The sequence below is a fragment of the Vanacampus margaritifer genome, chromosome 19 (genome assembly GCF_051991255.1).
Source record: "Vanacampus margaritifer isolate UIUO_Vmar chromosome 19, RoL_Vmar_1.0, whole genome shotgun sequence".
NCBI lineage: Eukaryota > Metazoa > Chordata > Actinopteri > Syngnathiformes > Syngnathidae > Vanacampus > Vanacampus margaritifer.
In genome coordinates, this window is record NC_135450.1 from 2,544,915 (window position 1) to 2,559,914 (window position 15,000).

The 15,000-nt window shown below is 46.1% G+C and overlaps 1 protein-coding gene across 3 annotated transcripts in view; it reads right to left on the bottom strand.

The window, feature by feature from the left end:
• Window positions 1-15,000, bottom strand: part of rad51b (RAD51 paralog B) — a 61,996-nt gene that overhangs the window by 25,858 nt on the left and 21,138 nt on the right. For all 3 annotated transcript variants that reach the window (XM_077552629.1, XM_077552631.1, XM_077552628.1), the window contains one exon: window positions 13,351-13,451. In XM_077552629.1, coding sequence (XP_077408755.1) covers window positions 13,351-13,451 — 101 coding nt within the window. The remainder of the gene's footprint in view (window positions 1-13,350; window positions 13,452-15,000) is intronic.

Below are 15,000 nucleotides of genomic sequence, written 5' to 3' on the forward strand. Positions count from 1 at the left end.
TTACCCCGGTGAATGAGAGGGTAGCCTGCCTCCGCCTTCGGGTGGGGGGACGGGTCATGACTGTTGTTTGTGCTTATGCACCGAACAGCAGCTCAGAGTACCCACCCTTTCTGGAGTCCTTGGAGGGTGTGCTGGAGAGCGCACCCCCTGGAGACTCCCTCGTTCTACTGGGGGACTTCAACGCTCACGTGGGTAATGACAGTGAGACCTGGAGGGGCGTGATTGGGAGGAATGGCCCCCCCGATCGAAACCCGAGTGGTGTTTTGTTATTGGACTTCTGTGCTCGCCACGGACTGTCCATAACGAACACCATGTTCAAGCACAAGAGTGTCCATATGTGCACCTGGCACCAGGACACCCTAGGCCGTAGTTCGATGATCGACTTTGTAGTCGTGTCATCGGACTTGCGGCCGTATGTGTTGGACACTCGGGTTAAGAGAGGGGCGAAGCTGTCAACTGATCACCACCTGGTGGTGTGTTGGCTCCGATGGCGGGGTAAGATGCCGGTCCGACCAGGCAGGCCCAAACGTACTGTGAGGGTCTGCTGGGAACGTCTGGCAGAATCCCCTGTCAGAAAGAGTTTCAACGGCCATCTCCGGCAGAGCTTCTCCATTGTCCCGGGGGAGGCGGGGGACATTGAGTCCGAGTGGACCATGTTCCGCGCTTCAATTGTTGAGGCGGCCGATCGGAGCTGTGGCCGTAAGGTGGTTGGTGCCTGTCGTGGCGGCAATCCTCGAACCCGCTGGTGGACACCAGCGGTAAGGGATGCCGTCAAGCTGAAGAAGGAGTCCTATCGGGCCTTTTTGGCCTGTGGGACTCCGGAGGCTGCTGACGGGTACCGGCTGGCCAAGCGGAATGCGGCTTTGGCGGTCGCTGAGGCAAAAACTCGGGCATGGGAGGAGTTCGGTGAGGCCATGGAAAACGACTTCCGGGCTTCGAGGAAATTCTGGTCCACCATCCGGCGTCTCAGGAGAGGAAAGCAGTGCACCGTTAACACTGTGTATAGTGGAGACACTCTGTTGACCTCGACTCGGGACGTCGTGAACCGGTGGGGAGAGTACTTCGAAGACCTCCTCAATTCCACCAACACGCCTTCCTTTGAGGAAGCAGGGTCTGGGGACTCTGAGGTGGGCTCCCCTATCTCTGGGGTCGAAGTCGCCGAGGTGGTTGGAAAGCTTCTCGGTGGCAGGGCCTCGGGGGTGGATGAGATCCGCCCGGAGTTCCTGAAGGCTCTGGATGTTGTGGGGCTGTCGTGGTTGACACGTCTCTGCAGCATCGCGTGGACATCGGGGACGGTGCCTCTAGATTGGCAGACCGGGGTGGTGGTTCCCCTTTTTAAGAAGGGGGACCGGAGGGTGTGTTCCAACTTTAGAGGGATCACACTCCTCAGCCTCCCAGGTAAGGTCTATTCAGGGGTGCTGGAGAGGAGGGTCCGTCGGGAGGTCGAATCTCGGATCCAGGAGGAGCAGTGTGGTTTTCGTCCCGGCCGTGGAACAGTGGACCAGCTCTACACCCTCAGCAGGATCCTCGAGGGTGCGTGGGAATTCGCCCAACCAGTCCACATGTGCTTTGTGGACTTGGAGAAGGCGTTTGACCGTGTACCTCGGGGAGTTCTGTGGGGGGTGCTTCGGGAGTATGGGTTACCGAGCCCCCTGATACGGGCCATTCGGTCCCTGTACGACCGATGTCAGAGTCTGGTCCGCATTGCCGGCAGTAAGTCAAATTTGTTTCCGGTGAGGGTTGGACTCCGCCAAGGTTGCCCTTTGTCACCGATTCTGTTCATAACTTTTATGGACAGAATTTCTAGGCGTAGCCGAGGCGTTGAGGGGGTCCGGTTTGGTGGCCTCAGCATTGCATCTCTGCTTTTTGCAGATGATGTGGTGCTGTTGGCTTCTTCAAGCCGTGACCTCCAGCTCTCACTAGAGCGGTTCGCAGCCGAGTGTGAAGCGGTTGGGATGAGGATCAGCACCTCCAAATCCGAGACCATGGTCCTCAGTCGGAAAAGGGTGGAGTGCCCTCTCCGGGTCGGGGAGGAGGTCCTGCCCCAAGTGGAGGAGTTCAAGTATCTTGGGGTCTTGTTCACGAGTGAGGGTAGGTTCGAGCGGGAGATCGACAGGCGGATCGGTGCAGCGTCTGCAGTGATGCGGACGCTGTATCGGTCCATTGTGGTGAAGAAGGAGCTGAGCCGAAAGGCAAAGCTCTCGATTTACCGGTCGATCTACGTTCCTACCCTCACCTATGGTCACGAGCTGTGGGTCGTGACCGAAAGAATAAGATCCCGGATACAAGCGGCCGAAATGAGTTTCCTCCGCAGGGTAGCCGGGCTCTCCCTTAGAGATAGGGTGAGAAGCTCGGTCATCCGAGAGGGACTCAGCGTCGAGTCGCTGCTCCTCCACGTTGAGAGGAACCAGTTGAGGTGGCTCGGGCATCTGGTTCGGATGCCTCCTGGACGCCTCCCTGGGGAGGTGTTCCGGGCATGTCCTACCGGCAGGAGGCCCCGGGGACGACCCAGGACACGCTAGAGAGACTATGTCTCTCGGCTGTCCTGGGAACGCCTTGGGGTCCCGTCGGATGAGCTGGCTGAAGTGGCTGGGGAGAGGGAAGTCTGGGCTTCCCTGCTAAAGCTGCTGCCCCCGCGACCCGACCCCGGATAAGCGGAAGAAGACGGACGGACGGACGGTTTTACTCTACATAGAGGCACAAGACAGAGATGCCCACTGTCCCTTTTATTTTTTGCAATTATTTTTCTCAATGATTCCATTTAAACTTACATCTAACTAGTTCCAGTTGTTGGACTTGGCCGTTACAAAATTTTACTGGAATAAAAAAAAGCAAAGATTAGTCTGTCTACTCTTCAGAAAAGTAAATCCAAAGGAGGTCTAGAGGCACCACATTTTATGCACTACAATATAGCTAACCAGCTACAATATATAATTTTATGGACACAACCCAACAGAGATACTAACTGTTGGCTGGAACTAGAATAGAAGGATTGTAATAACCATAGAATTTTAGATTTACTCTTTATTACAACATCGATTAAGCGACACAATTGTTTTAAAAACCCAATGATTTCCGCCACCCTGACCGCCTGGTGGAAGGCACTAGAAATTACAAAAGCCCAATTGGAGCCCTGCGGGCTTTCTCCCATATGGCATAACCCCGACTTTCAACTTAACAACCAATCGTTTTATTTAGGTGTGTGGGAGCAGAAAGGAATTACACATCTCCACCATCTTTTCTCAAATAATATGTTTATATCATATACATCCTTGCTCCAAAAATACTAAATAAAAAACTGATTTTTTTTTACATTATCTGCAAATTAAAAATATGATGAAGAAACAAATTCCAACACTTCGGGGTACGTTCCAACCGCCTGTTTTAGCTAAAGATATTACAAAGCTTTCTCCGACAACAACAAAAAAAACTCTCAAAAATATTTAAGTTACTTTCGTATACAGATAAAATATATTTACCCATCTCGAAATGGGAGACAGACTTGTCTACAGCTCCGGAATTTCACTTTTGGATTCAAGTTTGTGAAAACTTATTTAAAAAAACAAAACACAACACACAACTTATCCAATGTAAAATTATTCATAGAACATACATTACTCAATATATGATGAAGAAAATGGGACTCTCAGACTCCGACATTTGTCGCCAGTGTTTACAAAACACACAGACACTTATTTTCATGCTTTATGTTTATGCACTCTGGTTATGTATTTCTGGACTAAAGTCTTAGAAAAACGTTCCACTATCTTGGACTGTAGGATACCTTTATCTCCAAACTTGTGTTTGCTAGGTGACCTAACAACAACTGACTTACCATGTATACAATTTCAATCTACACTTGTAGCCCTTACTATTGTAGCGATTATTTGGGTTGCCGTAAAGGCGAACGAGAAATTTAGACGGAACTGAGGGGAGTTGTAATTTCCTCAGCAACCTCTGGGGGCACCGCGGTGACTTTGCTTGTTTATAGGAGCACGCACGCGCAGCTGGAATGCTGCACTGGAGTCTCTGGCTGATGGTGATGGACGCATGACTGAGAGGCCGCTGCAGGTCTCTAGTCAGTGGCGAGCGCGGCGTGAGGCCGCGCGGCAGGTCCTTGGCTGGCACAAGTCCCGGTTGGTGGTGATGTGCTTGCGCGGTTGAGAGGCCGCAATCAGTTGGTTTGGGTGCTGCATCTCGGGCGCACGGCTGGAGCAGAAATGGGTCGCTGGCGCGCAGCGGCTCTGTGCCTAACAGCCGTCGTGGAACCGGGTCGGCGGGGCGCTGCCTGATTCAGAGAGCGGAAGGTAGGTGGTTCAGCTCTCGGCAGGAACAGACCCGCGTTTTGGGACACGCAGTGTGGTTGAGAGTCCTTGCGTGATCCGCGCTTTTTGGCGCGCATCATGGCTCAAGTCCTAGGCTCAAAGAAGGAAGCCACGTGGTCGCTCTCAGCGTGTTCGGCGACCACATCTGTAGTGATGGTCAGGAGAAGTTCATGGGGCAAGAGGAGCATAGAGGGAGAGGAGCGAAGAAGAGGGGGAAGTTCCTTCGCGCGCTGGCTTTTAAACTGTGTCCCAGGTGGTCGGGGCAGTAGTCCCGCCTTTTCCGTGTGCTTGAAGCAGACTTGGTCGACTGAGCCCAAGCTTTTGGGATAGCATTTGATAATTTTTTATTAGAATTGACAGGCCAGATGCTTCATTTAGCATTCTGAACACATTTCAAACATTACCGCGATCATAAAGTTATTGAAGCACATCAAATGACACCTTACAGTCACCAACTCCTCAAGATTCACTTCCAATGGGCGCTAAGGGTTAATATTCGGAATCACTGCATGCCAGTGGGTTAACTTTATAGGTGCTGTCCCGCCTGACTGAGCGTGGGTGGCTCTGCCCCTCTGTTGGCTGCTGGGTGGCGACTGCGTTTTGGCCAGTCCCTGGGTCTCTTCGGGGGTGCTGCGTTGCGGTGCTCTCCCTGGTGTCCGGGGCAGCGCCGTCCCGGCGCGGTCCGTCACCCCATGCCCGGCGACGCGGTACGGGGCGGGTGGCTCCCTCCCCCTTTCTCCCCCTTGCCGCCTCTCCCTCCTCACCCGTCCTTTGCCTCCCGGTCCCTTCTCCCTCGTCACCTTTCCTCCTCCTCCCCCCTCGTTCTGCTACCCTGCCGCCGCCCCTTGCCTTTCTTGTCGTCTCATCACCCCGTCCCGCCCCCCTCCCCTGTCCGCCTTCTTCCCCCTCCCCCTGCCCCGCTCCAGTGAGCCTCCTGGCACCACGGGGGACCCCAGTGTCCGGGGGGCGAGCCCTATCGCCCTGCCGTGCTGTCTCCATATGCCCGCCGGGGTCCCGTTGGAGGCTGGGTGGGGTGGGTCATGGTGTGGTGGGCGGGTGCGCCTCCTGCCCCGCCGGGTTAGGAGAGGCCCCGCTGGTCGCTCCTCTTAACTCACTGCACTAGTTTTGCACAATACACTTTGTTAATAGACACATAGAGCACATAACACACACTTGGGGGGTGGGGGTTATGGTGGAGACACCGTCTTCGCCCTACAACTCCCCTCCAATTTTAATGCACCCCACAACTAGGGGAGTGGGTGTGTCGGGGTGGGGAGCCATCGGTTGGGGTAGACCGCAGTATTAAGCAGTGCTGCGGTCCCCCATCTGTATCCCCGCCGCGCCACCCTATATTTTTTTTAATGCACCACATACACTCACCGACACGTCTGGGAAGCAGGTGGATCAGAACAGGGGGGATATCAGCGTGCCTGGTGGGCCTGCCGTGCCGGGGTGGGGAGCGCTCCTGGCTCCTGGGTTTGCTCTCAGGCCGGTGGCCCCTGTGGGGCCCGGGGGTTGTGCTTTGGCGCTGCCGCGGCCTGGGGGTTTGTGCTTGCTCTGTCCTGGCCGGGGTCAACGGCTCCCCTCATTGGTGGAGGTTGTCATGCATGCCAGATTCACCACACCAGCATCTACCGAAATTCAAACACAATCTGCTTCTTCCTCTGGTCGTTGAATCGGTGGAGGCTGATGTCTGTGGATCTCGCTCTGCTTCATCTATCCTTTCTTCCTTTCCTCAGCCTCTCCTTTGATCTCTTGAGGTCTCCCAAATTTGTTGGAATTTAGATATTTCTGGGGTTGGTGAAAGATTCTGGTTGGTAACCCGGTGGGTAGTAGGTGATGTCTGATCGGTGCTGGATATCACTTTTCTTTCTTTTCTTTGATCCTTCCCCGGGTCTCCTCACAACTTCACGATTCTAGCTGGATTCTGAAGTATTCAGTTTAGGTGAACGGTATGGGATTTTTATTAGGTTTTAGGTGAATTAATGAGCACACACTCACACGCACGCACGCACATGCACATACTCACGCACATACAAAAAAGAGAGCAAAAAAAAGAGAGAGCAATGATGATGACATGTCGAATCGGTAAGATTACCGAATGAACAATACTAAGCTCTCTCAGTAGAAAAAAAAAGCCAGTTGAGGTTGCCCGGGCATCTTGTCCGGATGCCTCCTGGAGAGGTGTTCTGGGCATGTCCCACTGGCGGGAGGCCCTGGGGACGACCCAGGACACGCTGCAGAGACTATGGCTTTTGGCTGGCCTGGGAACACCTTGGGATCCCGTCGTAGGAACTGGTTGAAGTGGCTGCAGAAAGGGAAGTCTGGGCTTCCCTGCTAAAGCTGCTGTACCCACGACCCAACCCCGGATAAGCGGTAGATGATGGATGGATGGATAAAAACACACACACATTTTCTATATAAATAAATATTTTGTGTGTGTATATATATATATATATATATATATATATATATATATATATATATATACACACTGTATATATACATGTTATATAGCTTTATATTTTTGGCTGATGACCGAAAGAGTGGCCACTACTTGGTTCCGGACATGAACAAAGAAACAAACTGTCAAGTTCAGGGGTCCATTTCACAAAGCATGTTCAACAAACACGAGATTAAGCCTGAACAGCGAGTTGACATACACTAAAAGAGGAAACTCTGCGTTTTCGGTTTCAGGACAGCTGATTTGAGGTCGTTATATCAATGCAGAGTAGTTTCACCTGGTGTTGCCACTACACTAAAAAGTCCACATCAATGGAGCCCAGATTCGTCAAGTCACCAAGGCAACGGGGAAGCAGAGCGCGGCGCCGTTTTTTTTACCCCTCTCAACTGGAAATCTAAATGCGATCATATGGCAAATTTGAACATGTCTTTAGAAAAAAAGTGACATTTTTCCTTTGTCTTAAGACATGCAAATCTTACGATGGCTTGAAACATGCAGGCCCCCCAAAGAGATGTTTGTGTCTTGAAGACATTGAATGTCTTAAAACAGCTTAAGACATATTTCATTTGACTTAAGACATGCACATCTTAAGGTGTCTTAGAGACATGATATGGATGACTCAAAGAAATGGTCAAGCTATCTTGTTTCAATGGCAGTATTGTGATGATAATGATCTATTGATATTTTGCTGTAAAACCTTATATAATGTGGAGTGTCAAATACAAATTAAATGATGCCCCAATATTTAACTTACACTATTTATAATTTAGAGCCCTGTGAAATGGAATTATTATGGTACGAACTAAGAATAATTAACTTAACAAGTTATGAACAAACCAGCAATGTTGCTTTACATAGAACAGGATATGGTGATGTAGTATGATTTTTTTTCTGCAATAAATATTCTCAAAATAAGATTAAGATAAACTGGAAGTGAAATAAAGTTTTTTTTTTTAAGTGCTTCATGAATAAACGATTGAACTAAATTAATATCACACAAAAAATCAATTTTAAATATACAATAACAATACATTAATAATGATTACAACAATACAGTATGTCAGAATGTATTAAATAAAATGTTGTCATTCAACTTAAAATATAGATTTGAATAAATTAATCTATGTAATACCATAGAGATTTTGAGAACAAAACAAAACACAATCAAACTAATTCAAAACGTCAAACTATTTAATTAAATTACATTTTAAATTAAATTTCGACATACACGCACGCATGCGCGCGAGGCGAGGGGCGGGGGTGCGCTTCAACAGGTGGACGTCGGATGACATCTGATGAATATAAGATGCGTTAAGGAGGCAGCAGATTTTTCTTTTGTTTTTCATGCTGTTCGACAATCCAGACGGCAACTATACGGCAAATGGAAAGGTGAGTAAAATAATTATTTCTTCGTGCTGTGTATCTGTTTCAAATACCCCGGGATAACAAAGTGCAAGGTACAGCTGCCATCACTGTTGCGGCAGTGTCATGTGTTGAAAAAAGCACCATCGTGGCTGTTCACTAACTATGTACAGTATGCTAGTTCAGTGTAAAAATGAGTATTCCTATCGCTTTACCGTGGGCTACAAACGAACAAATTTCAATTTTTGTGGCTACGTACGTGGTTTTCGAGCCGAGGCAGCAGCGAGGGAATCAAAAAGTTTGTCTCCCACCCACGCCCTCTGGCTAATAGCTAGCTAACAACGATAGCTATTGCAATAAAAAGTAGAGCATTTCTGTCGTGTTACTTTGAGTTACCCTCAAACAAATGTATGTTTCGGGTGTTGTTTTAGCTCACGTTGTGCTTGTGCGTGAGGAAGCAGGTTCAGTAAGATATAATGGGCTAGGCTAAAGCCATATCGCTTAACTAGCAACCGAACAAGCCAGTTTTTCTGTTGTCAAATTCACTTTAGCTCTAGAGGCAATCCACAAAACTGGACAGCAAAGTTATACTTGATGATTATTTAAGTCATTTAAACCCAAAACTGTACAAAAACATGTTTTTCAATACGTTGTCCTTCACTCCCAAAAATGTATTTATATGTTTATGTTTTCGTACGCAAGAGCATACAGAAGGCTTTGATGCAGCTTCTGACATGAAGTGGTGACTTAAAGTAATGGTAGTAAAATTAACAGCCAGCAGGTAGCAGCAGAGTTTAAGAGATCAGCCAGGGCCATTTTGCAACACGCTATTTTTGCCAGTGTATTCACCAGGTATGTGAATAATGATGAAACTTAGCTATATTCTAATTCTAATTGCTGCAAAACGGAAACAGATACAAATATACTTTTTCTAATCTTTCTTTTGGTGGGTTCCATGTAGGGCTGGGTTTTAAAAATGGAATAATCAATATTGAATCGATTTTTCTTTACGTGCGTGATAGATTGATAGAACCATGAATCGATTATTTTAATATCTCTTTTTTTAACCATAAATTAAACTTATATAATTTTAAAGGCCAATTTTTTTGTATCTTACTGTTTTCTTGAAATTTACTGTTATTTAAAAATATTTTCTTATATTTATGAAAAACCTTACTTATTGCACTTTATGACAACTTTATGACAATTCATAATCTTTTAAATTTATATTAATTGTTTGTGGAGGCTTTTTTTTTTATCATGTCCTTAATTATTGAAGAAGAATTGATGTTCCATAATTAATCAATATCAGATTGAGCCAAAGGAATCGAATCGGGGGGAAAAATTGAATCGAACTAAACTCTTGTGAATCGAAATCGAATCAATTGAAGAAATTTTAATTGATACCCAGCCCTAGTGTATCGGTCCGTTGTGGTGAAGAAGGAGCTGAGCCGAAAGGCAAAGCTCTCGATTTACCGGTCGATCTACGTTCCTACCCTCACCTATGGTCACGAGCTGTGGGTGACAAGCGGCCGAAATGAGTTTCCTCCGCAGGGTAGCCGGGCTCTCCCTTAGAGATAGGGTGAGAAGCTCGGTCAGCCGAGAGGGACTCAGCGTCGAGTCGCTGCTCCTCCACGTTGAGAGGAACCAGTTGAGGTGGCTCGGGCATCTGGTTCGGATGCCTCCTGGACGCCTCCCTGGGGAGGTGTTCCGGGCATGTCCTACCGGCAGGAGGCCCCGGGGACGACCCAGGACACGCTGGAGAGACTATGTCTCTCGGCTGTCCTGGGAACGCCTTGGGGTCCCGTCGGATGAGCTGGCTGAAGTGGCTGGGGAGAGGGAAGTCTGGGCTTCCCTGCTAAAGCTGCTGCCCCCGCGACCCGACCCCGGATAAGCGGAAGAAGACGGACGGACGGACGGACCCAGCCCTAGTTATGGGACTGCTGAGCGGAGCAAGCAGCAGCAGGCACATATTGTTATCCTACCTAGGAAATGGGTTTATTATTATGGGACTGCTGAGCGGAGCAAGCAGGCACATATTGTTATCCTACCTAGGAAATGGGTTTATTATTATGGGACTGCTGAGCGGAGCAAGCAGGCACATATTGTTATCCTACCTAGGAAATGGGTTTATTATGGGACTGCTGAGCGGAGCAAGCAGGCACATATTGCTATCCTACCCTAGAAAATGGGTTTATTATTGTCGCGTTTCTTTTTATTATATCATCTTCCAGCGATTTTTCCGCAAAAATGCGGCCCGTACCGTACAACGCACCGGGACAAATGAGGTATCAAACGATGCGGGTTGATTTGACTCGCTGCGTTATTTTTCTAGGAATTCCGAGTTACCATGGCGACGCAATTCCCAAAAAAGTCCCCAAAAAAAGTCCCATAGGAATGATCATCAATTGAAAATCAATTCAAGTACCTTTTTCCAAGACACGCTGCGCGCGCATACGTTAACCGACCGATATGAATTTTAGCTCTTTTTGTAGCAATTTTTCTCATCTTTAGCTCAGTGTCGAATTTTTTTTTAAGGAATGTAAGCTCTCAAATAGCCTTTTAACATTGGTGTGTATTGCGTCGACTTCAGTGGAACAATTAGCCTCAGAGTGGCGGGAACCAAAAATCTATTTCCAAAAGTTTCACTTCAACTCGTCACCATGGCCACAATCTTTGCTCACTAGACATCAAATTCTCACATGTTGTAGTCACAAGTGTCTTCTTTCAGACAAACTAACTTTTATTTGGCTAAGGTGTAATTTAGTACCTCTATTTTCACTTTAAGCGAGGAGAAGTCGGATTTACTCGCCTATCTTTTCCATGTTAATTTCGGCGACTTTTTCCTCTTCATTTTGGATAAATCATAAGTTTTCAACCTGCTCTCATTTGGTCATTTTTCATCCGATTAAAAAAATGAGAACATGCTCGCGTTCCCCAAACCCTTGCCGTTCTAACGAGCCATTTCTGGAATCTGCATCTTAAACCGTTAAGTTGTGAGAGGCTTTTGTTTGAGGTGTACGTATCTCATACAATATCAATGGAATGTGTATGCGTGACGTCTCCAAGTCAAATGTATTCAACAAGTTAAAATCAAATGTGTGTGCGTGAATGTGCATTTTTCTTAAAGGGACAGTAAGATACTTTTAGTTTATGTTGATTATGGTTAACTTCCACATTTCTTGACCGATTTCAATTGTTTAAATTTTGAACTGTTGAGCTCATTTACATTTTTTTTAAATACATAAAAATAAAAATAAACACATTATTATTATATATATTTTTTAAATGCAATGGAATCCACTGCTATTAAAATAGTGTTTTTTTTTTAGCTATACTGCCTGGTCTCTCACTTCTGCATAGCAACTGCCTCAGCCAATCATCTCAACTCACCCCTTTTTTTCTTGGTTTACTCAAAGCTTGGCCAGGTTTCTCACCACTCCGCTTGCCCAGGGCGGCGGCCATCTTGGCCAATTGATTTGGTACGCCCAGGATTCTCACCACTCCGCTCGCCCAGGGCGGCGGCCATCTTGGCCAATTGATTAGGTACACCAAGGATTCTCTCCCCTCCGCCCACCCGGGGCGGCGGCCATCTTGGCCAATTAATTAGGTACGCCAAGGACTCTCGCCCACCCGGGTCGGCGGCCATCTTGGCCAATTGATTAGGTACACCAAGGATTCTCTCCCCTCCGCCCACGCGGGGCGGCGGCCATCTTGGCCAATTAATTAGGTACGCCAAGGATTCTCGCCACTCTGCTCGCCCAGGGCGGCGGCCTTCTTGGCCAATTGATTTGGTACGCCCAGGTTTCTCACCACTCCGCTTGCCCAGGGCGGCGGCCATCTTGGCCAATTGATTAGGTACGCCCAGGATTCTCGCCACTCTGCTCGCCCAGGGCGGCGGCCATTTTGGCCAATTGATTAGGTACACCCAGGATTCTCGCCACTCTGCTCGCCCAGGGCGGCGGCCATCTTGGCCAATTAATTAGGTACTCCAAGAACTCTCTGTCCCTCGCCCACCTGGGTCGGCGGCCATCTTAGCCAATTGATTAGGTACGCCCAGGAATCTCGCCACTCTGCTCGCCCAGGGCGGCGGCCATTTTGGCCAATTGATTAGGTACGCCAAGGACTCTCTCCCCCTCGCCCACCAGGGTCAGCGGCCATCTTGGCCAATTGATTAGGTACGCCAAGGACTCTCTCCCCCTCGCCCACCTGGGTCGGCGGCCATCTTGGCCATTTGACTACTATTAAAATTACTACAACTACAAGCACTACTTATATTAGTACAAGTACAGTACTACTTACTACTACTACTACTACAAGTACTTGCTACTACTATACAGTAGTACTACTACTATTGCTACAAGTATTACATACATGCGTCTTTCCACCTTGCAAGAGTCAGCAGTCCCATTCAAAATTTCCGCGGGAATTTTTCTAGTTCCATGTTTTTATAGCAAAAGAACATAATATTCTGTGGGCCTTGCAAAATCAGTCAAAATCCAGTCAAACAGCCGCCGGAGGCAAAGGGGTTGCCTCATTGAAAATGGCTGAGAGTGAATGAGTTAATATTCTTAGTCCTACTTACGGTATGGGTTTATTTCTAGTTGACTTGCACATACTAAAAATTACAAAAGATTTCCTAAAGACAGGATTGGCTTGTTGAAGGGAAACAAGTGCAGAGGGCTCCTATTAATTATAACAATTTAGAGTAATGGCGAGTTGTACATTTCTTATTATTTGTTCTATGCCAGTCCATGAAAAAAATTGAACGTGACACTGGTCCACGGCACAAAAAAATTTGGGCCCGCTGACCTACATCTTAACATTGAGGTCTTGAGAACTGCTTTCCAAAACATCTATTTGCTTCTGTCACTGCCAGTGGAACAGTGCTTGGCCTGTATCAGATTTGACAGTCGTGCCACAAGTTTATCAATTGAATCCATGTCATGGAAAAAGCTGGACCCAGTTATCATTTAGTGCCAGATGTGTTTGTGAACAGAGGATATAACGGGACATCCATGAATCAAAACTTAAAACGTTAGGATGAGGCTGTGTCATTAAGACTTTGATTTTCTTGGAGCAAATGCCTCTAGCCAAAATGCCATTACACCACACAACTCCCATTGGTAAAAGGCAATAACCACAGGTCAAAATGTATCAGCAAAAATATAGTGGTACACCCTGGAATGCATTTCTCACCTGTCTCTTTAGTCCATTGACATATTGGACGATAAAACGTGTGTTGACACAGTGACTCCATGTGTTTCCCAAAGCTGCAGTCACAATGCCTGAACCAGAACCTGTAAAAGACACATTGCCCTTTGAATTAGTTAGTTTTCTTTGAATTACAGTTATGATGGTACAGTATATTGGGTTTGGTTCAAGCAGTGTGAATGAACAGTGTGTTTTAGTTTGGCCTCTTTTACCTGATGTTGAAACAAAAAAACAAATACATACATGGGTCTTATGATTGCTGTCTATAAGCAAGGTTATTTTAATAAACGAAAACATAAGAAAAAACTAAAATTCAAAAAACAATTTTGTTAACAAAATAAAATAAACACGAAAATGCAACTACATTTCATTTTACAAAACTAACTAAAACTATACGTATGCTACTATATATATATACTATATTTATAGCAAAAATGTCCTTCGTTTTAGTCTTCGGCAATTTATTTAATGCATGAGCCTTTGGGGATGATTTTAAATGTGATTTTATGTAGATTTATTTAACCGGAATAAGAACGTTTGAAAGTGTCACACAGAAGTGATGTCATCTAGCAGCAGCCAATAGAAAAGCACCTTCAGAGTACGTCACTCCGAGGTGACAACGAAATGCAACGCTAGGTAAGAAATGTGTTACCATTCTCATTTTACCATGGTGTTTATTAAATATTGCGCACAAGCAGAGGTGGCAAATCCAGGTCCAGAAAGTAAAAACCCTGTCACAGTCTGGCTTTAATCCCAGGTGCTAGCTAGCTCCCATGGTGCTCGTTTATCTGCTAGGGAGCTAGCTAGCTAGCTAGCATAAATGGCAAAAGCCAAACTGTGGCAGGGTATTGAACTTTCTTGAACTGGATTTGCCACCTCTGCGCACAAGTAATACACATAAAAAAATTAAAAGGAAAAAAAAAGAAAACCTAATACTGAAACTAACTAAAACTAAGCATTTTAACCACTCTGAAAACTAATTAAAACTAACAAAATTTAAAAAACAAAAACTCAAAACGAAATAAAAACTAACTAAAATTAAAATTCCAAAACTCTAATAACCCTGTCTATAAGTTAACTATAAGTTAGTCCAAGTCCACAATTCTCTTCCTGATATTTTGGCTGATTTCTTTTGACTTTCACATTACATTAAAAAAGATGTACATTTCAGGTGTGCCTAAATCCTAAAGGTCAAAAGAAGATTTTGTTTGGTTATTTATATTTTCTGTACAGCACTCCAAACTCTTCACATTGATTGGTTGGTTTACTCTGAATAGCTCATGGAGAAGTAAATCATTAGCCTATGGGTTCACATAAGTTTTCTATCATGTTTAAATGGTGTCCAATAAAAACAAGTTTTTGTGCGGTATTACTTCAAGCTGACTGTTTATTGTTGTGACTTAGGTGAAGCTCAGATCACATTTCATGGCCAATTTGTGAAGAAATCAATGTATTTTCATGGGTTCATATACTCTTTTTTTGCAATTATATAGGATGCCTGAGTGTGTGTGTGATACCATGCATTGGCCAGATATAGAGTCAATCAAGTCCAACACAAGATAAATTAATAGAGATGAAACTGCTTTCAATGAGAACACAGCAGCAAAACAACTTTCAAATGAGCAAATCTGAACT